The following is a 20,294-nucleotide window of genomic DNA, read 5'->3' on the forward strand; positions in this document are numbered from 1 at the left end:
AATAAATAAATACTAAATAATAGCAATAGTACATACAAAATGAATCAACATTCCACAAATAGAAGTTCCAATAAATATTTTAGTTGATGAGTAGCTCTAACCCATCAATTATTTCGGAATTTTTCCAATATAAATATTATTCCCCTTATTTGGTAAACTTCTTCAAATAGATAAGAGCACCTACGCCTAGCCTTTTAGTTACTAATAAAATAGATCGAACGGAATTAGATAAGACAATATCAACATTTTCTAGCCACCTCAAGATTGGGTCATCTATAATTTAAAACGTAGTTCAAGAATACATCGTATATAATAAATTTATGTTTTTATTGCATTCTGTATAAATAAAAATATTCGTTACGCATACATTTAATTTGTACAGTTAATGGGTAGCACAATCATATGGAAAACAGTGCAAATTACAAATAAAATATATAAATTTCAACATATATTTTCAATAAAATGTGCGTTGTAAAAAAAAATAAGAGTAAATGTCAATAATGTAATGGCCATCGGATTCATTGATTTTATGCATTAATTATATGTATAATTTGTAAAAAATTGGGCAACATGATTCGTACTTTCGGTTTCAATTAAAATTAGTAAGGCCACAATTTCATCCCCTAATGCCGGATGTTAAGCGAAGTCCCTTAGTAGTCCACTCGACGTCTATAGTTTCGAATGCTGTTCGCCAAACAGCAGGCAAACACGAAGCCAACAAACTGCAAATGAATCAAAATGAGTCACGAACCCGATGTCTAGATGCTGTTGCTTGCAACTTACCTCAATGGCGGCAATAACGAGACCGGCGTACTTGATGATGTCACTATTTCTGTCCCAGTACTCGACAAAGACCTGTTTGCAGCCACGACGGAAGACGGTCTCCTGGCGACAGTTGTTGGGATCCTGACAGCATGAGGGTGGGAAGTAGCCTTGGAAGGAGTAATCAGCAAAGCTGCTGCGACCACAGCACTTCATCTGAAATGATCAAAACGAAAACGCATGAAGATATCATATTGAATATTTACAAAAACCGTTGAACTTACGCTAATCTGAATGGCATCCATGTAGTCGGCACGACGTGTGCGACGATCCCAGGCCTTCTCCACCACTTCGCCCATGAACACCAGATATTTATCCTTCTGCAGCCACATATAAATGACCAGGGCCAGCTGTCCAATCATCAGCACAAACAGCAGAATGGAGTACTACACAAATCGAGAATAATTTTAAATATAAATATTGCAAAAGAATTGAGAAGTGAAATTACCGTCATGGACATGCAGTAAGATTCGCGAATGGCGCCGCAGCAGCCAAACCATGAGATCAACAATATAATCGCGCCCAGCACAATCATTGTAACTGGCACCTGTTGGGTGCGCAAAGCCTCGTTAAAGTCATCAAAGTTGTGGATATTGCTGAAGAGCAGTGCTCCAAAAACTATCAACAAGATGCCGCATATCTGTGGGGAAATAGAATAAATAGAAACTTTTTTATTTTCGAACAACACAAAATGCTCATTGGGTAGCCGCTAGACATGAAAGCTTTCGCATTAAAGCTTTCAATTGCTATGCAGAGCGCAAAATTCAAATTGAATGATATCATTAAACAATAAATTATTTCAATTCGGCTAAATTCTCTAGAGTATTAATAACATAAATTGACTGCTTATTTATTTTTAACAACTGCATACTGCATACTCACGCAAAGAACTAAGTAGTTTCGATTAAATTCTAAACAAAAGTAACTGAATTGTTTTGTCTCGTTAAACGTTATCATTTTGTTGCAGTGCATGGCACCAACAACAATTATGAATAGTTCGAACAACTTATCATCGGGCATATCTAATCAATACTAAGGCTATTGAATTAGGCAATTTAGATTAAATGATAACCGTAACAAATAAATATGCTAAGGGCAACTGTTTGCATTGATTTGGCGTGACAGACGTCAGCAACTAAACATTTCGTATATTGAGCTAGTGAAGAGTCGCTAAGAGTAAAAGATATTCTAAGATATCCGACTGATAAGCACAGTAATTAATTAAAGAACATGAACTCGCATGTTGACCTATATTAAATGATGATTATTTCGCCCAATTTATGTACATATGCTCACATTGAATTGAGATCAGTGGGATGATGACGGAATAACTAAGCACTCATAAATGAATGGAATGGCACTCTATAATCACGAATACTCGTAACCCACAGTTCATACCAAATGAGTTCAAGGGTGCTGTCAACGTCCAAAGCGGCGCCGCCCAATTTTCATTTCCACATTTCATTTGCCCCTCCCCCATAATGCGTTGAGAAATGCAAATGTTTTTCAGCCCCAAAACTTTTCAACTATCCGTCAAACTGACTGAGAGAAAGAGAAATAGATGGATAGATTATATACGCCAAGTTCACATTTAATTAAGGCAGCTATAGCTATTTTAAGCGCTGACGTTTCAGAGACGCCCTCGCCCTATAATTGCGCAATTTTCCATTTTCCGTTGCACAATATTTGGCTGCTTTTACGTGACTTGACTATAAATTATTTTACTTTGTAATACACATACATACATATGTAAGTTTCCCAGCCCACAATAAATATTTTCATGTCGCATGGACTTGGAACTGGTTTTGTTGTTTGTGTACACTGTACAGTTCTCAGTCGTCATGGAAGCTAAGCGCACAACAATTGCAAAACAAATGGAAATGCCATTGTTAGAAACCTGTTGCAGCTACTGGTTAACCTCGTGCAACAAGCTGTTTAATTCTAGAATCACCAGAATCAAAATAAACGACATCAAAATAAATAATATAAGCAAAAAGTAGCTGTATTGTATTGTATGTATACATATTTAGTTCAGCTTTAGCCCAATTTTAATAACGAGTTCTGCATTCGGATGAGCTGCGGGCAACAGCCCCGAAACAAACATTTTGTGAATTGCCACATTCTTCGGGTAAAACCGGTTTGTCAAATTACTCGTTGTGCGTTGTAGGCCTGCCTTCACTTTCTTGAGTGCTCCTAAGATAAACAACGTACAGTGAAACCTCGCGACAACTAAAACGTTCACTGTGTTAAAAATAAAAATGAACGCTTTTTTATTTCATTTGCAAATATCTATTTATAGCTAAGAAGATATAAATCAACTAACACAATCTTAAAATAGTTAACTGCTTTTATTGGTTTTACTGTATTTGTAAGCAAATATTTGTAAGAAAACCTGTTCTAAAGCAGCTAATGATATCATAATTATAAAAATTGTGTTTGGCTCACACATAGCAAAATAAGCATAGAATATAAATGAAAATAAAAACACTTTTCTTACTCACCGAACACAGCAAATTGAATATAAATAGTATATATTTGACCATAGAGATTCCGCAGCTCATTTTGATTGAGTTTGAGATTCGTTGATGCAACTGAAGAACTGAAGAGCTACGAACTGTTTACTGTTGTTTGAGGAGAGCACAGAAATGTAGTATACGAAATGAAATATCAAGTATACGTTATGTATGGCATAGTATGATATACATAGTGATACATTTTATTTGTTCAAGCATACATACATATATATATACAGTGTATATAAAGTAAAATGCACTCGCTCACGTACGCACGTCACACACATACACACACACGGACTCACACATATACGCGAGCTTTTATGTCATACAGCAAAACAACAATAGCAACAATTGTTTATACCAAATTCATGTGTTCGTTGCGTCGTTTTGCACTCCTGTGAAAATCATGAGAATGTCACGTTCTCAGTTTCGATTGGGATCAAGTTGGATTTGTGCGACACTACGCGGGAAGTCGTCTTATAATTAAATTAACAAATATTTAATGTACGTTCAACATTGTCTTCACTTAATGACTAATGATGGGGGGGGAGACGTGTGTGATCACTGAGATCAGCGCACCAACTCCGGCAACAGCTTCTGCTTGGGCAGCAGTGATGCCTTCAGTTCATTGAAACGCTGCCAGAGGTACGGATAACGCGATATAAACGCCAGCCACGCCTCTTTGCTGGCTGTGGTTTGCTCCACCTGACGTAGATGCTGATAGTATTTGTTATTCCGCTTGACTGCGGCCGCCACATCCTGAGCGTATTTTGCGAAACGTAGTTTCAACAATGTCTCGGACACATCCAACAGCTGGTTGTTGCCCTTTGGAGGATGCACCAGGCATAGCTGGCACACAACATAATCCTGCGACTTGGCACTCTTATTTAGTGGTAAAAATGTTGCCTCACGTCCAACCAGACACTGCTGCAGCCACGAATAGCCGTTGGCATTGACGCGCACTCCCGGCAGCTTGACGGGCAGCAAGCGATCGCGACTGGTAAAGATCGGTATGAGCGGTCGGTGCTTGATCAACAGCAGCGTGTCCTGATCCCGTTGCTGCACTCCACGTATGGTGCCGGTGTGCATGATGCGTTCATTGATAATCCGCTCGGGAATGTGCGACGGCTGCTTGAACTGACGCACGAGATAAGCGGGCTTTCGCTTCATATACGCAACCAGCAACATTAGCGTTGAGGTGCCGTAGATCGCCAGTTCGCTGCCCACGGTGTCGCGCTCCAGGTAATTACATAATCCATGGTACTTCTCCAACAACAAGCTTTTCGCAGACTCCATTTCGTTATGGGTATTCAATTAAGTACACTTGCGCCTAGTTCATGGGGGAAGGGAGGAGGAGTGGAACGTTGAGAGTATTTTATGCAATTTGTAATGACATCATTTTACTTTTAAATAATCTGCAAAGCGGCAACGCAAAAACACAACGTCCTCCAACAGTCTCGCGTCGTTTGGTTATATATACGCTCTATTCTTATAAGATATACATATATATCTATCTATACACAAGTATATTTGGGATTTTTGTTGTCATCCGTTTTGGTTTGACTTAATGTTTTGCTTGGGAGAATGAATACACGAAGCAAGCGACAAGTCAGTTGAACACAATTTGACATTCACGCTTGCCGGCGACGCCTAAGTGCAAGTGGGATGGCAAATGAATGCTTGGTGATCTAACTAAATTTTTCAACACTTGAAAACTTGAACGTCTTGCAACACTTAAGGATCATACAGACGCACGTACGCACACACACACACACACGCACACCAACACCAACACAAGCTCCAACGGTTTTTAAAACTCACACACACCTTATTCCGTTTGTTTTTTCGATTTGTTTTTGCGCGCGCTACGTTATGAACTGTTGTCGATGTCGTTACAGACTGAGATCAGCCGCCAGACACCAACCACAACAACCGCCTGTTGCTTCATGCGGTCGGTCGTTTGGCCGTTGGGTCGGTCGGACACACAGACTCTCACACCAACGACACGGCCAACGTGAAACGTCGGCGTTTTCGGCATTCGGCTCCCACTAGGTATTTATTTTGATTGTATTCATGGCTTCCCCAACCCCAAAACATTCACACACACACACAGCCATTGACATCGTTGCTGTACTTTTTAATTGCATTAGCCCTTTTTTGTCACGTCATAATTTGAACGTAGAAATACGTTACTTTTGCGTTTGTCTTACCAAACAACAACACTGTTGTTGTTTATTTGTTTATTTATGTTAATTCGTTTCATATGATGCAGCAGTACATCGTTTTATTGTGGTTTATTTGAACGTGATTTCTGCAGACTTGGGCGCCAAGTTAGAAAACGTGTTTTGCTTGTTGATAAAGCTTTTGTAACCAATATGTTGTACCAAAATATTAATTACAATTTCACCCACAATAGATAACTTGGGTTTCAATTAAAGCTCGGCTTCCGCTTTTAATTGCATTAGGCTCGAACTTGATATTTGGAATTGCAATCGTTGGGGTTTCGTTTTCCTTGACATCAAAACAACAATAATTGTTGCAACAACAATAAGAACAATACCGTGAATACAACAACAAAAACTGGTTTACAAGCTATTGTAACTTGCGTAATCCAATCCCACAAAACGTGGCTTGAAAACATATTTGTTTTGCTCTCGTCACGTTCAGCATAAGCACAGTTGTTTTGATGTATGTATCTATATATAGATAGATATTTATGTATAAAATATGTGTACATATATAGTATGCAGATAAACAAGTATCTATGTATGTACATATTTTCATTATTTTGGTGTCGCGGCGTCACAGTCGCCAAATCCAATTAACGAGATCGCACTGTACAATTAACCCTGGGCCATATGTAAATGAATTTCCATGATGTCCGCACGCATTTCATGAATCATTTGTTTACGATTTCGGAACAACTAAAAAATGGGAAATATTTTATACTATTCAAAGTGCTTGACATCAAATGAGATTAGCATTTAATTGACGTTTTACATGTGTACTTAAATTAACCCTGCGAGAGTGCATCTAATTTCCCACGAATTTAGTAGAGATTGAGATTTCCCATCTCATAATGATTGTGCTTACGTCAAATGCGAATAATTTCGCTTCGTTTAATACGCAAATTGCTTTCCCAAGTTTGAACATCCCAAGTACATTTAAGTATGTACATATATGTACATCCATATGTCTGTATGTGTATTCAAGTAACAGCACCCACAGCTACTTATAAAGCGTTCAAATGTTTCCGCAAATTTAACACAGCTGCGCAAACAATTTGACAAGTTTTGCTGCTATCAGTAGGATTTCGTAGAATAACGATCATTTTTTTTTTTACATAAAGATTAAGTTTGCATATCCAATCAATGCAAAAGCACATGCACACAGACATACACACTTGGGCAATAAATAAGCTCGGTTGGTGGGTGGAACAAGTCTGTTATGTATGCATTATATATGTGAGTATGCATTTATGCATGTGTATGAGTTCGTGTACTTCATAAACTGCAAGGCAATCACAACACTTTCTCACAGGCATGCGTAACCGGTTCGTTTATAACGGCACTTTAGCACTACACACCGGACGTTGATATTTTTGCAGCACACACACTGACACTGCTTCCAGTTATGCACTGGAATGTGAATGTAAACAAAAAAAGCATTGCATTGGAAAATAGGGACGCCATAGTTGTGTGCTTTATTCGTTGCTGCTGCAAAGCAGCGCGTTAGTCAATCAATCAATTGAATTAAATCAAATCAAAATTATATCCTTATTAAAATTGTAAAATTACGCGTGAGCTTAGCAATTAACGTAGTAGAATTAATACAAACGGCGCGAGTACTGCAACTGTTGGCCATGTGGCGGCTGTCCAGCTCCGGATGCGGCGCCTGGTTGTCCTGGCAGCATGGCCAACTGTTGTTGTCTGGCCAACTGCTGATCATAAGCGCTTGCGCCACGTCCTGGCGCATATCCCTGCGTAATGCTGCCCGTCGCCTTGGGATTCTGCAGCCCCAAAAATAAATTGAATTAAATTGCGTAAACGAATGTTATACGTTGGCTGCTCACCTGTGCTGAGCTTGTGCTTATCTGCAGCACATTCGGGTGCAGCGGCAGCTCTCCCAAGTGCGGCTTATAGATAACACCCTCGGACAGAAGATGCGGTGGCGGCGGAGGTGCCACGCCCACTCCGACACCATCGTGCTTCACTTCAATGTGATAGCGATCCGACAGCTTCTCCATGGTCACCTGCGGCTTGGACGTTTGCACAGATTGCACCTGCACGAGGTCGGCCTGTGAAATGGGCGGCGGTTGATCCAAATTGATGTGCAGCACCTGCATCGGCTGCTGCGCCACTTTAGCTGCTTGTGATGATGATGGGGATGGGGACTGCGAACCGGGCGGCGCTTTGCTGACCGTTGCACTTGGACCCGACTGCAACTCTACGTGGTAAGCGGGTCGCAGTGGCAGACTGTAATTGTAGATGGACTGCAGCCGTGCATCGGCCACCTGATGAGCCTGTGTCGTTGGTGGCGCCGCTGTCGTCTGATAGAACAAGGTGCCAGAGCTTGGATATTGTGGCGTTTGCTCTGCAAATCAAACAGATAAAAGATAGATAAAGGGCAATCGGTTGGATCAACGATTTGCTGATGAATTTGCTTTTTTTTGGATGTTAACTACTTAGGGGGTAAAACGATTAATGTGTTGTTCTTACTGTTCCATGACATTTTAGCATAGTCCGCGGCACGACGGTAGTCATCGTGTTCTGCGAATCAATTGTAAACAAATAACGAAATGAAAATAAATTATGTGTCTTGTGCATGTGTGTTTTAGTAAGGAGGATTAGTAGTTCTTGTGTGTGTGAGCGTGTGCTAATCAAAAATGAGTGATAACCGCTTTTGTATCTTGGTTAGTCAACTGAGAAAGCAGTTAATCAAAAAACAAGAAGGTGTGTTTGACTATCTTGAAAGCAATGCTTACTCTGCTGTTGTGGCGCATAGCTGGCGGGACTCTTGTAGTACGCCTGATGCTGCTGCTGTTGTTGGCTAGGCGGCGAGGGGCTGCGACCACGTTTTACAGATGTAGATTGGCTGCCAGGTGGCTGTGGTTAGGAATTATAGGTTAAAAAAATGTAAAAAATATTGATTTCTATTTGTACTTGCCTTCTGCAGCATGGGCATTTGATGGTGCTGCAAGCGCACAGGTGGCATAAACACCTGCGCAGTTGCAACACTTGCTTGGGCCTGCAGAGCTTGTGCTTGCTGCAGCGCAAATAATTCATTCTCCTTGGCCTGCTTTTTGCGCGTCTCGTCATCGTTCAGCACCTTCTTAAGCTGCACCACTAGCTGATGCTTCTTCTGATGCAAGTCGGCCAATTGTTCATCCAGTCTGGTGATCTGTCCACGTGTGTCCTCCAACGACAAGTTGTTCTCGCGTTCACGTGCTTCCTGCTCGCGTCGCAGTCGCAACTCCTCCACCTGTCGTTCATACTCTGCAAATGATTGTATTAGTATTAGTATTATTTATAGCCTGTTGATGCCCTTCATATAGCTACCTTCTTGTCTTCTCTGTCGATCCGCTAATATGAACCCTTTGAGTGACCCTCGCAATTTTTCGGCTCGTTCGGCAGCTGCCGCTTGTGCAGCTGCATTATTATTATTTACCGCAGACGCTGGCGGCATCTTTGAGCTGTGCTTATTTATCTTGCCAATTTTATATGCTTTTAGTGACAGCTTTGCAATTTTGAAATACAATTGAGGAAAATAAAATAAATGGGCAAAATGCCGTAGCGCAAACAAAACAATTTGTATGCCGAAATTGAGTCGCGTGGTATTTATTTGTCTAGTTCTTGAGCGCACGCCGCTTTTTGTTTTCTTCGCTAACAATGCTTGAGTTACTTGTGTAACAATATATTTAACAATTATTTGAATATGGTTTGTTGTTTAAATGCACTTTGTATTTAAGTGTAGCTTTCGACTAAATAATAAACAATTTGTTGTGTGCAGTAAATGTGTTTGGCAACTCTACGTAATCGAGCTGTATAGTTATCTCTTTCATGCAAACAGCTGGTTGAAGTACGGGCACCTTTTTCACTAAATATCGATAATGACAACAATGAAGAGACCAGCTGTTGTAGTTAAATTGGATGAGATACTATTTGGAAAAGATCGTTTAGTAGACACACAAAATTGGATTTTCTTTTTTCATTTTCAAAGAAAAAATGGTTTTTGGAAAACTATTTCTCAAAGTATTAGATTTTATTCTGAAATGAACGTGGTCACTCTGATCTGCCCTGTAAAAATGGTATTTCTTTAGTCAGTTTTATAAACATATTTTTGGTTTACAGCTTGCGGTCACACTGCTGCTAGTCTTGTTGGTGCGCGGTTAGATGGTCGTCGGAAAAAACGCAAAAAATACAAATATTAAAGAACGCTTACTAATTATATATTAAAAATAGTTCGTGAATCCGCAGTCAATGCGGGTATTTTGTGCAAAAACGCGGGTCGACAACAGATTGCATGTTCAATCGTACAAATGCTGTGAAATGTGTTCAATTTTGTGATTAACCCACATTGCATTGTTTAAACACTTGAGTCACCTTAAATTCAAGTTAATTTGTGTGCCTCCCAATAAGTAAATCTAAAGCGTTCTCGTCAGGGAAATTGGAATAAACTCATAACACTAAAGGCGGCTAAGCGCAGCAGCAATAGCAGAAGAAGAAGAACAGAGCAACAACCCCGGCGACAGCACCCAATAAATAACAACAATCATGGCGAGTGAGTAATAAATAGCAAAAGAAAAAACATAAAATTATTCATGTTGAACTTAATTCATGTGCTGTGTTCAACTCGAGCAACAAAGCAGATCTAAAAACGTTTTAGACGCACGTTTATTTTATGCCTAGTATAAACAAATGCAACTCATGCGTGTCATTGTGTGTGTCTGTTTGTAATGTTCACCTCCCCATGTGTGTGTGTGTGTGTGTGTGTGTGCAATCAAATGTGGCAACTAAAGTAAAGTATGAGAATGTGTACATTTTATGTGCGTCTTAATATTTTACGAACTGCACTGAATGCACAACAGATTCCGACCTGCCATCCCCCCTCCCACATCGTCGACACCACTCTCCAGGTGCTTTTGGAGTGTATGTCTGTCTGCTGCCGGCTACAAAAGTTGTGTAAAGTGGCAGCAGTCGGAGGCTGTTGCAGACGTTGCTGTGTTGCAGCTGCAGGCTGCCGTTTGTGTCGGGGAGTCATGTGTGAAAAATCAATATTTACGCGCTTTTCCCTCATTTGTTGCCTTTCTTCCTTCCTTTCGTTGTTGTTGTTGATAATGATGTTTTGGTCTGCACTTGTTCAGCAAAGATGGCCACACATGGATCGCTTACACATGGTCACACTTGGTTAGATCGCCATTTGCATATTACACCCTGTGCCTAAGTCTATTCCAATCAGAATTTCCATTTCTCATCCGCAATTCGGATCCATTAACTGACAACCACCTTTCAGCAACCACCCAAGCAACCCAACAACACTGTCGACTCCCCATTAATAAATGAATATGCCCCTGTGCGGCACATGAGGTGCCTGCTTTACCGGCATTACACTAACATGCAACCCCCTTGGCGCAAAAAAGGGAAGAAAACAACAACAAGAATAACAGGCGCGACAACATCAACATCAACAAACACAAGTTGTACGTGCCAGCGCACATTTGAGACAAACAGAGACGCACACACACACACACCACCGTCACCCGCTTTGAGTTCGTGTCGCCCACAAGCGGCAGCTGCGCCCCAAACTCACTTTAGATTTTAATTGGTCCTTTGTGTCTCGCGTCCTCCGACACTTCAAGCAAGCCACCCACAACCCACAACCACCCCCCAATGTGTGGCTGATAAGGCATATCGCTTACAGAAACACCCTGTGCTAGAAATATTTCACTGAATGCCTTTTCTTCTTTATTGTTATTATTATTATTTTCGGGCTTTGCATTCGTTTCACGCAGCTTTACCCCAGATTAGCCTACACACAATTTTTCTAGTTTTTCCCCATGCCCCAATTTATTGGCCCTCGCTCGCTCTCTCTCTCCTTCGTTCGTTCTCCCTCTCTGTTAACTTGTGATTTTTCGTTTTCTTGCCCTTTCCTATTTTTGCTTTACTGCTAATAAGATTTTGGTCTGCACTTAATGGCCTTGACTATGGGCTGAATGATGCGTCCTTTGAAGGGTGGGGGTGGCGTTTTAATTGAGTTCTGTCCCCATTCAAATTGGCATAGAAATTAATTTCAATTAACTCAAGTTTTGAGTTACAGACACAAGGACACGTCTTTGGCAGTGTTTGTTTCACTTGCCCGAAGGACGCACAAAGTTTGAAGCATACTTTTGGGATTGAAGTGTTGTCAGTGTTTTTTTTTTGGCTTTTTGTTTGTTGGAGCTTTGCCAGCATCTTTGCTTTGTCTTAAAGTGTGTACTTCCGGGCCAAGCACTCACTTTGTGGAATTGCCAAGGCTCAAGAAGTTCAAGTCCTGGTGAAAATTAGAGTTTTCTTCATCACAATACAAAACATTGCATACTTTTGGGAGTGACAACAAAATAAACTTTTATTTTATAGTTCAAACGAAATAATAAGAATTAAAATGATAATATTAATAAGAGACATTGACTGCCAAGTAAGCTTAGCAGATCTTTGCTAGATTTTCGTTTTTACAAATTTGTAAATACATTTTTAATAAGTTTAAGTTATATTAAAACGAGCGTGCAGCTTTAATGTCGTGCTAACTGGCCCAAATTATATGTTCTGAAGTTTGCTTCAGCTGTGTGTTTTTTGTTAAGTACATATGTATATCAAGTCCACATTTCTGCTTACGCAAGCTGCTGACGACGAGGAACACAACAACATCAACAACAGCATGAAATCATTAATGTCCGCCAACCTGCGGAGCATCACAACTGAGATTAGCGAGGGCAACTATGAGCTGGCCATGCGCCTGATCAACAAAGGCCTTGCCAGCGGCAAGAAGAGCAGCGAGAGCAATCAAGACCATGTTATGGCATTGCTGGAGCTGAAGAACATTTTGGTGCGTCTGCGACTGAAAGGCGAATCACCAGATCAGACATTTGGACCCACACTGAAATCGAATGCTTTGCCACACAGCTTTAGCATCGAGATGCTGGACGTGGTGCAGAAGGTGTTGCGTTGTCGCAGCCACTACGAAGTGTTGCGCATCTCGCATCATGCCACCTATTCGGAGGTGAAGCGTGCCTACAAACGTTTGGCACTGCGTCTGCATCCGGACAAGAATCGAGCGCCTGGCGCCGACGAAGCCTTTCAACGCATCAATGAGGCAGCCGACACATTGACCGACAATCAGAAGCGCATCGATTACAATATGCTGACGGTAATTGGCGATTGTTTTGGGGCGAGAAAACGACGTTGGAGCAGCGGAGAAGCGGACGAGGACGATGAGGTGGAAGAGTATGCTGAGCAAATGGAGGGGGAATTTGATGCGGAGGAGGAATACAGTCAGCAGCGTCGTCCATCATATCAGCCAGCGAATCAACGTGTGCCGCAGTCACAGTCGCTCTACCAGACCGAGCAGCTGGTCATTGGCCTCGCTGCCTCGGTGGTGTTCATAGTTATAACGCTGCAGTACATGGCCAAAGCGCCGAACTTTAGTTTCACGCCCACCAGGTGAGTGCCAGCGCATGTGCCACATGATGCCCAACCCAATCAACCAACCAAGCAAAGCAAAGCAATCAACAAACACACAATCTCGTCTTCAAATCTCGCCTCGCAGCACCCACAGCGTGCAGCTGACGAGCAGCATCAATCAAGTGCCCTACTTTGTGACGCCCGAGTTTGCGAGCAGCGAACAAACGCCGGAGCAACTGCAGCGCATGGAGGAGCAGATCGAGGAGATGTATCTGACGGATCTGAAGTACAGTTGCAAGCAGGAGCGCAAGATGCGTGAGTTCGTTTCCAGTTCTTTTTCTCTCTCTGTGTGTGAGTGTTTGTATTTGTGCTGTGTTATTCATCCAGTTGCTTTTGCAGGCGACAAGTTGCTCAATCGCGCACGCAACGCAAACAATCGCAACTTGCGGGATCACGCTCTAAAGATGCCAACGCCCGCTTGTCATGCTCTCGTCAAGATCGATCAGGCCAAGTACAAACCGCTAATCATCGATAATTACGATCCTGGCGCCAATGAGGAATGGAACTGAGCAAGTCAAATAAATTAGAAATGAATTGTGCTGAATCTATGCCAAGTTTTAGTGAATTGATTATGAAAATGTAACAAATGCTTAATATACAAATAAATTGTATGTAAAGATCCTGAGTCTTCTCTCAGTGAATTGCAAACAAAAACTATAATGATCCTAAACTAACAAATAAGTTGTTTTATTTTGAGAAAAATTAAAGTTATAATTTAGTTATACCCGCTGTCCGTAAAATATAAAGGTATTATAATATTGTACAATGTTTCATACATATGTACATACAGGCAGAAATAAGAAGTCTTTTACAAAGTATATATATTCTTTATCTGTCTGCCCACATCTTAGAGACTATAAGAGATGGTTGACTAAAGTTGCAAGCAGATGTAGATTGTTTTAGATTTACGTCATGCCCCCTTTTTCCCATGCAAATCTAAAAAACTTTTAGAATGTGTAATTTCAAAACTCGAGTCTCGAATTTTGGTACATGCAATAAAAACTGGTCAAATTATGGTAGTAATTAGAAAAAAATCTTAAAAATTAGAACAAATCTGGTTTATTTTGTAGTCTATGATATATTTTATAGTAGCTTATTGATATACTAAATATACATTTCGGTATATTTTAAAGATAATACCGTAGTTTTGCTTTTTATGCAAAAGGTTAGCGGCTATCTTTTATCTAAATTTAGTTCAGAAATATTTGACTTAAAGAGTAAACTTAGGCTAGAGCATTTTATACATATTTAGATGTATTTTCAACTGGTTTAATTTCGGGCATAGTTGGGGAAATGTTTAGGCTACAACTGTTGAATTGGGCCGAACAATTTGCAAAAGCAGCCTTGGGTTTTGTCAGGCGCTTAGCGTGATGTGTTGTGTTGTGTGTGTTGATGTTCGCTTAACCCAGTTTTTGGGTTGCCAACAGCGCAAAATTGCACATGAAACCAATATGCAACAACAGGGGGCAACAAACACGCCCACAACAGCAGCGCAGCAACTACCAAACTACAAATACAAAGAAAAACAAAAATAAAAATGGAAAATAAAGGAAAATATGGCCCAAAAGCAATTGCCCCACAAATTTGAAGTCAGGCAAATTCAAATTCCTGCAGACAGTCAGACAGCGAGAGGGAAAGGGAAGGGCAGAAAAGAGAGCGAGAGAGAGAGAGTAACAGCATGCTTTGCCCCTTGGTGAAAAGCTAACGAACTTGCCACATTGCATGGCAGCATACTCTGAATACCAACGAGTACCAGTTACAGCAGTTACTCCTAACTCAAACCCAAACCGTAATCCAAATGAAATGCCAACGCACGCAAAAGGCAGCGTTCGAATCGGTCGCATAAAAGGAGTCACGTGGCACGAGGCACGCGGCAGGAGGATGAAGGCAGAAGGCAGACGGAAGCGAATGAGGTAGCCAGGCGGAAGTGGCACTGTGCACCTGCCATGTCTGTCACTCAAATACTTGATGTGATGTTGATGTTGTTGTTGCGTTGTTGTGTGGCAACAGCAGCAGACTGCTGCAACCAAACTACATCGTTATTGTTCCCAGCGACTGTCCAATTCCAATTGCATTCAACGCGACTCTGCGACAAATGCAACAATTTCTCTATGGTCTGTGTGGTCTGCATTCAAGTGGTGCACACTTCCCTACCTCCCTCCCTCCCGCTGCCGCTGCCACGCTTTCAATGTGTTGCAGCCACAGGACAGAAGCTGTTTCTATGCCAAATGCAGCACCACTTGAAGGGTTTTTCTCTTTACGTTTTGTATTTTTTTTTTTATTTTTCTTTCGCCCCGGCAACTTTTTATTCATTATTTATGCTCCACAAAGTCGACTCAATGTGGCCCGCTCTATATAGTTCTCTCATCGTTATTGTTGATGTTGTTGTTAGCAGTTACCAGTTGCCATTTGCCACTTTTCAACTTGGATCCGGCTCGAGTTGTGGCCCTTGCCCTTTGCTTTGCCTCGCGACTCTCGTCCCTGGGATCTGGATGGGATGCCGAGCAGAAAAGCTTATCAGAATGGCATTAGGAGGGGTTTGTGGCCATGTGTTTGCTTTTCCAGTTTATGTCCTAAAGAGAGCCAAGGGCTAAGGACTTACGTGGCATGCAGCATGTGCCATGTGGCATGCGGCATGTGGCATGTGGCATATGGCGTGTGTATGAGCTGTCACTGAATTAATGCCACAAAAAACTACATGATAAACTAACTCAAAAAGACTTGAAAAGCTCAAAAAGCTGAGCGTGATTAATTTAACAATCATAAATAGGTAAACATGTCTTTAAACATTTTCTATGAGCAAGTTTAAGTCAAGTTGATAAGTTATGATAATAAAATATTAAAATACTTCAACTTTAATAATAGTTTAATAAACATAAATACAAATACATATATTCAATATTGACATACATTTTCTTATATATAAATTCAGCAAATTTATTTCAATGAATATAATATGAACAATTAATTGAATTCGAATATTTCAAAACATTGTGTAATGAAAAGTAAAGATGAACGTAAATTTTATTAAATTATTAATTTATGTTACTCAAATTATTAGGAAGTTTCTTTTTTTTAAGAAAGGATTTTTATAAATATAATATGAACTAGTTAATATCAACAATTAATTGAATTCGAATATTTCGAAAAAGAGAGTAACAGAAAGTAAAGATGAATGTAAATTTTATTAATTTATTAAAATTAATCAAATTTGAAATTATTCATTTATGTTACTCAAATTATTATGAAGTTTCTTTTTTTAAGAAAGGATTTAGGATTAAAAGAAGCGTATTTAATGCTCGTTGTTTGACCTTTGCTTTTTTTCGCGCATCCTTGGCATTGTTTTTCTTTTTGGCGTTGACTTTGCCAGCTGCGGGAATTTATGCAAATTGACTGTCCGACTGCCACGGGTAGAGAATGGAACGTGGACTCCAGCGGAGTCCTGGGCGCAAAATGAGCATTTAATGTGGCACGCTTAAAGCATTTGCACATAATTTTTGAGTAAATTGCGTTTGACTGACAATTCGCAAATAAATGGGATTAGTTGAGTGAGGGATGGGGCGGCGAATGATGGGCTAAACCGGAATCGTCAGCAATAAATTTTGCAAGGCAAACAATGGCCAGGATGTGGCCCCCAACCCCAAATGGCAGACTCGTGCCTTGCGTGCCATTGCGCCGCCCTTTAATTGTGTCGTTCGACTTAACCCAGATAATGGCCAAAAATAGACGCAACTACTTCTGTTTGCTGTTTACTACTATTTACTGTTTACTGTTTACTATTTGGACGTTTAACGAATCGTTTTTCTGCATTGTGCTTTCTCTTCTTTCTCTATTGTGATTCCAGCCGAAATGGACGAGCTCATCGAGCAGCTGAAGACGACGAGCGTGAGTCAGGGCGATGCGACAACGACGCTACTCTGCGAGATCTCGGCCACAAAGGATCCCAAGCTGTTTGACAAACACGAGCTGGCCGAATGCTTTCTGCGTCTCACACAGTCCGAGGACACAAATGTGCGCAAGGAGGCGGCCAAATGCATTGCCGAAATCACCAAATCGGAGGTGCAACGCAAGAAGTTCACCAAACGTGAAATCATTGCCGCCTTCCTTGAGTGCCTGCGTCATGTGCCCACCGAAGATGGCAGCATGGAGCTGCCGATACAGATATGTCGCGCCCTTGGCAACATTTGCTATCTGAACGATGAGGCGCGTGATCTCATACTCGATCTTCAGGGCGATGCTGTACTGCTGCAGTTGCTCGACATTGCCACCATTGAGGATGCCGCCAATGCGCCACAGTTCATCAAAGTTCGCGGCGGTCTGCTCTCCAATTATCTGTTGGGCGGCGAGGGATTGGCGAAGCGTGCCATGGAGCTGGGCATTATGCAGAAGCTCCAGACCATGATTGACAACGGCGCCAGCAATGTGGAACAGCATGAGGATCTGTTGTTGAACACATTGCCGTTGCTCAGCATACTCACCGAGAATGTGGCCGATCTGAACTTTGAGGCCCAATTGAATATACAATTGTCGCGCATTTTGGCTGCTTCCACAAATCCGGATTTAGCCGAGATGTGTCTGGAGCTGTTGCACTACCAGGCGGAGAGTGACGAAGTCAAGCTGTTGCTGGCCAAGGATGGACTCTGCGAAACCATCTACAATCTTCTGGAGAAGTACAAGACGCTGGCCAGCACCAGCGAAGCGCGTGCGCTCATGAAATTGGCCTGCGAGCTAATTGTGCTCGTTCTCACTGGCGGTAAGCTGATGCACGCACATGCATTATGGACTGTCCTTTTAATCTAATCTCTTTATTGTAGATGAGTCCATGCACTATTTGTACACGACGCCGTTGCTAAAGAATATGGTCGATTGGCTGGACTCCACAGACATTGATCTCTTGACCACCGGAGTGTTGGCGTTGGGCAATTTTGCGCGCACCGACAGCCACTGCATTTACTTTGTGGAACAGCAGACGATGAACAAACTGCTCCAGGTGTTGGCCAAAAACAATGGCGTCAAGGACGATGTGCGTCTGCAGCATGCGTTGCTCAGTGCATTGCGCAATCTCGTCATACCCAAGCCGAACAAGAATGCTGTCATTCAGGCGGGTCTGGTGCAAACCATTCTGCCAATGCTGGAAATACATCAGCCACCGGTTGTCTTCAAGCTGCTCGGCACGCTTCGCATGACCGTAGATGGTCAGGGTAAGTGCAAGTTAAACAGCAGTTGCAGCAGCATGTGACAGTCATGGCTATTATATTTCGCAGAGAAACTCGCTTTGGAGCTGCTGAAGAACAAGACGCTCATTGAGCAGTTGGTGCACTGGAGCAAATCGTCCGACTATGCGGGCGTCACTGGCGAATCGCTTCGTCTGATGGCCTGGCTAATTAAGCATGCGTATCTCAATAAGATCGCTTATGCTCTTCCACGCAAGGGTGACGCTCCAGCCGAGCAAATTGCAGACAAAATTCCACTCAGTCAGGACTACGATCGCAGCAGTCTAAATGAATTCCTGGCCAACGAGGGCACCGTGGAAGCCATGGTTAGCATGCTGACGGCCCAGCATCTGGTTATGCAGAACGAAGCCTTGATTGCCCTGTGTATACTCTCGGTTGTGTATTTGTCGAAGTCTGGCGAGCCGGAGCAAGCGCAAAGGCTGCAGGATCAATTGATTGAGTGTAATGTGGGCGCTAAGCTGGCCGAGTTGATTACCAAGTCATCGGATAGCATGACGAAAGAGATTGTCGAGAACTTGCAGAACTGCATAAATCTGTTGAAAACAGCCGAGAAACTTGTGCCGCATCTCGAGCAGCACAACATCAATGAGCTGCTGAAATCCATACCAATTCTAACGGAATATTGCACCTTGTAAGGCATGTGGCGACTGATTGTGTTGAGAGTCGCTCTGCACTGCACTACACTGCATTTATACCGAGTATTGACCCCTCGCTGTCCAAAAGCACCGCCAGTTGCCTAATCCGAGCACAAACACTCACAAATGATAGACCGATAGAATTACCTTTTTGACCACAAGTCGAACATCAACTTTTGGCCCATCATGTAGATTCCACCTTAGAGCAACGATTCAGAATTAGACTTGATTGTAGATGCAACACACAACACACACATACACACACAACAATCACAGCAAACGTGAAAAAACAGATGAACAGAAAAGATGAAACGGGAATGTATTTTTTAGACGCAAGCGTATTTTTACTGCATTTACGATACAACGTATAATTAATTAAATTTACATGCATATAACATATATACTATATATATATATATACATATACAAACATTTATGTATATACTATATATATTTATATTTATAAATATATATGAGTATATATATTTAATAATTTAGCATATAAAAACTTTTCTGTTACATGATTTTTAAGAGCACAATAACAACAAATCGTGGTGATATCGCTAAATATATTAACTAAATGTATTTTACGTATTGTACTTATAATTTCTAATTGCAACTTTATACAAAACATTCGTTGGCACACACCAAAAAGAACAACTTAAAACAACTAACAAAAAAGAAACAAAGAAAAAAACAAACTACAACATTTTCACGCACAAATGCATGTAATTTGAATTAGGAATTTTAATTGTTGCACATTTTGAAATATTATTGTACAACTCACCGAAGTTCTCACTCAAGTTGATGGTAATTTTTTTAACATTTTATGTGAACCGTGAAAATAAAAACAAAACAAAAACTGTAACTCAATAACAATCAGTGAAAATAGTTTAAACTCGAATGAGATGCATAAAATATGCTAAATTTTTTAAAAGTATAGTACTAGAAATATATTTGAAATTTTAACAATTATTAATTATTGTACTCAATTTTGTGGACAGCAAACCAACAGCATCAACAACAGTAACATTTCTTAAATCTTACACATAAGGCAATTTAAGCACAATTTAAGAAAATATTTATATAACGCGTTGAAACACAAATATTTATAAATTCTAAACACAATAATGTACATTTAAATAGTTCAAATACAATTTGAAATGCATGAGAAATAAATGAGCGAGAAAACCAAAAAAAAAAAATGTTTATATTTATTTTATTTACAGAAAACAGTAAAATTAAAAAAAAATGATTAGTCCACAAATTAAAAAAATATATATTTTTTAATTGTTGATGCGTGACCACCTTACTATTAAGCAAAAGTATGCTGTACTTTCAACCAATTCAAAGTATTGTTTTAGATTATTT

The 20,294-nt window shown here is 40.8% G+C and overlaps 6 protein-coding genes across 8 annotated transcripts in view; 3 read left to right on the plus strand and 3 right to left on the minus strand.

The window, feature by feature from the left end:
• Positions 1-20,294, plus strand: part of LOC133844128 (proteasome inhibitor PI31 subunit) — a 90,934-nt gene that overhangs the window by 17,656 nt on the left and 52,984 nt on the right. The gene's annotated exons all lie outside the window — the stretch shown is intronic.
• Positions 309-5,285, minus strand: LOC133844134 (23 kDa integral membrane protein-like). Its single transcript, XM_062277986.1, has 6 exons — positions 5,166-5,285; positions 3,324-3,443; positions 1,271-1,462; positions 1,047-1,208; positions 784-978; positions 309-722 (listed from the first exon to the last, which is right to left on the minus strand). Exons 2-6 carry the CDS (start codon positions 3,381-3,383, stop codon positions 651-653), a joined length of 681 nt encoding a protein of 226 aa, XP_062133970.1. The 5' UTR covers positions 3,384-3,443; positions 5,166-5,285; the 3' UTR covers positions 309-650.
• LOC133844130 (uncharacterized) overlaps positions 3,497-20,294 on the minus strand; it is a 52,701-nt gene continuing 35,903 nt past the window's right edge. The window contains exons 1-2 of one of the 2 annotated variants that reach the window (XM_062277981.1): positions 4,743-5,089; positions 3,497-4,668 (exon numbers count right to left, since the gene is read on the minus strand). In XM_062277981.1, the coding sequence (XP_062133965.1) occupies positions 3,909-4,634 (726 nt within the window). In that variant the 5' untranslated portion in view covers positions 4,635-4,668; positions 4,743-5,089 and the 3' untranslated portion in view covers positions 3,497-3,908. Of the gene's footprint in view, positions 4,669-4,742; positions 5,090-20,294 lie in introns of those variants that run through there. The other variant, XM_062277982.1, reaches the window with a different exon arrangement.
• LOC133844122 (G protein pathway suppressor 2) lies at positions 7,011-9,371 on the minus strand. 2 transcript variants are annotated; one of them, XM_062277971.1, is made up of 6 exons: positions 8,897-9,371; positions 8,505-8,833; positions 8,323-8,443; positions 8,057-8,107; positions 7,411-7,931; positions 7,011-7,347 (listed from the first exon to the last, which is right to left on the minus strand). In XM_062277971.1, exons 1-6 carry the CDS (start codon positions 9,021-9,023, stop codon positions 7,165-7,167), a joined length of 1,332 nt encoding a protein of 443 aa, XP_062133955.1. In that variant the 5' UTR covers positions 9,024-9,371; the 3' UTR covers positions 7,011-7,164. The 2 variants fall into 2 exon arrangements, with proteins under 2 accessions (XP_062133955.1, XP_062133956.1); XM_062277972.1 differs by lacking the exon at positions 8,057-8,107.
• Positions 9,699-19,814, plus strand: LOC133844115 (GTPase-GDP dissociation stimulator vimar). Its single transcript, XM_062277962.1, has 4 exons — positions 9,699-10,118; positions 16,899-17,807; positions 17,869-18,255; positions 18,319-19,814. The coding sequence occupies exons 1-4, from the start codon at positions 10,112-10,114 to the stop codon at positions 18,921-18,923; spliced, it is 1,908 nt and encodes a 635-aa protein (XP_062133946.1). The 5' UTR covers positions 9,699-10,111; the 3' UTR covers positions 18,924-19,814.
• On the plus strand, positions 12,035-13,679 carry LOC133844124 (dnaJ homolog subfamily B member 1). Its single transcript, XM_062277975.1, has 3 exons — positions 12,035-13,033; positions 13,140-13,309; positions 13,394-13,679. The coding sequence occupies exons 1-3, from the start codon at positions 12,180-12,182 to the stop codon at positions 13,561-13,563; spliced, it is 1,194 nt and encodes a 397-aa protein (XP_062133959.1). The 5' UTR covers positions 12,035-12,179; the 3' UTR covers positions 13,564-13,679.

Source organism: Drosophila sulfurigaster, chromosome 3 (assembly GCF_023558435.1).
Source record: "Drosophila sulfurigaster albostrigata strain 15112-1811.04 chromosome 3, ASM2355843v2, whole genome shotgun sequence".
NCBI lineage: Eukaryota > Metazoa > Arthropoda > Insecta > Diptera > Drosophilidae > Drosophila > Drosophila sulfurigaster.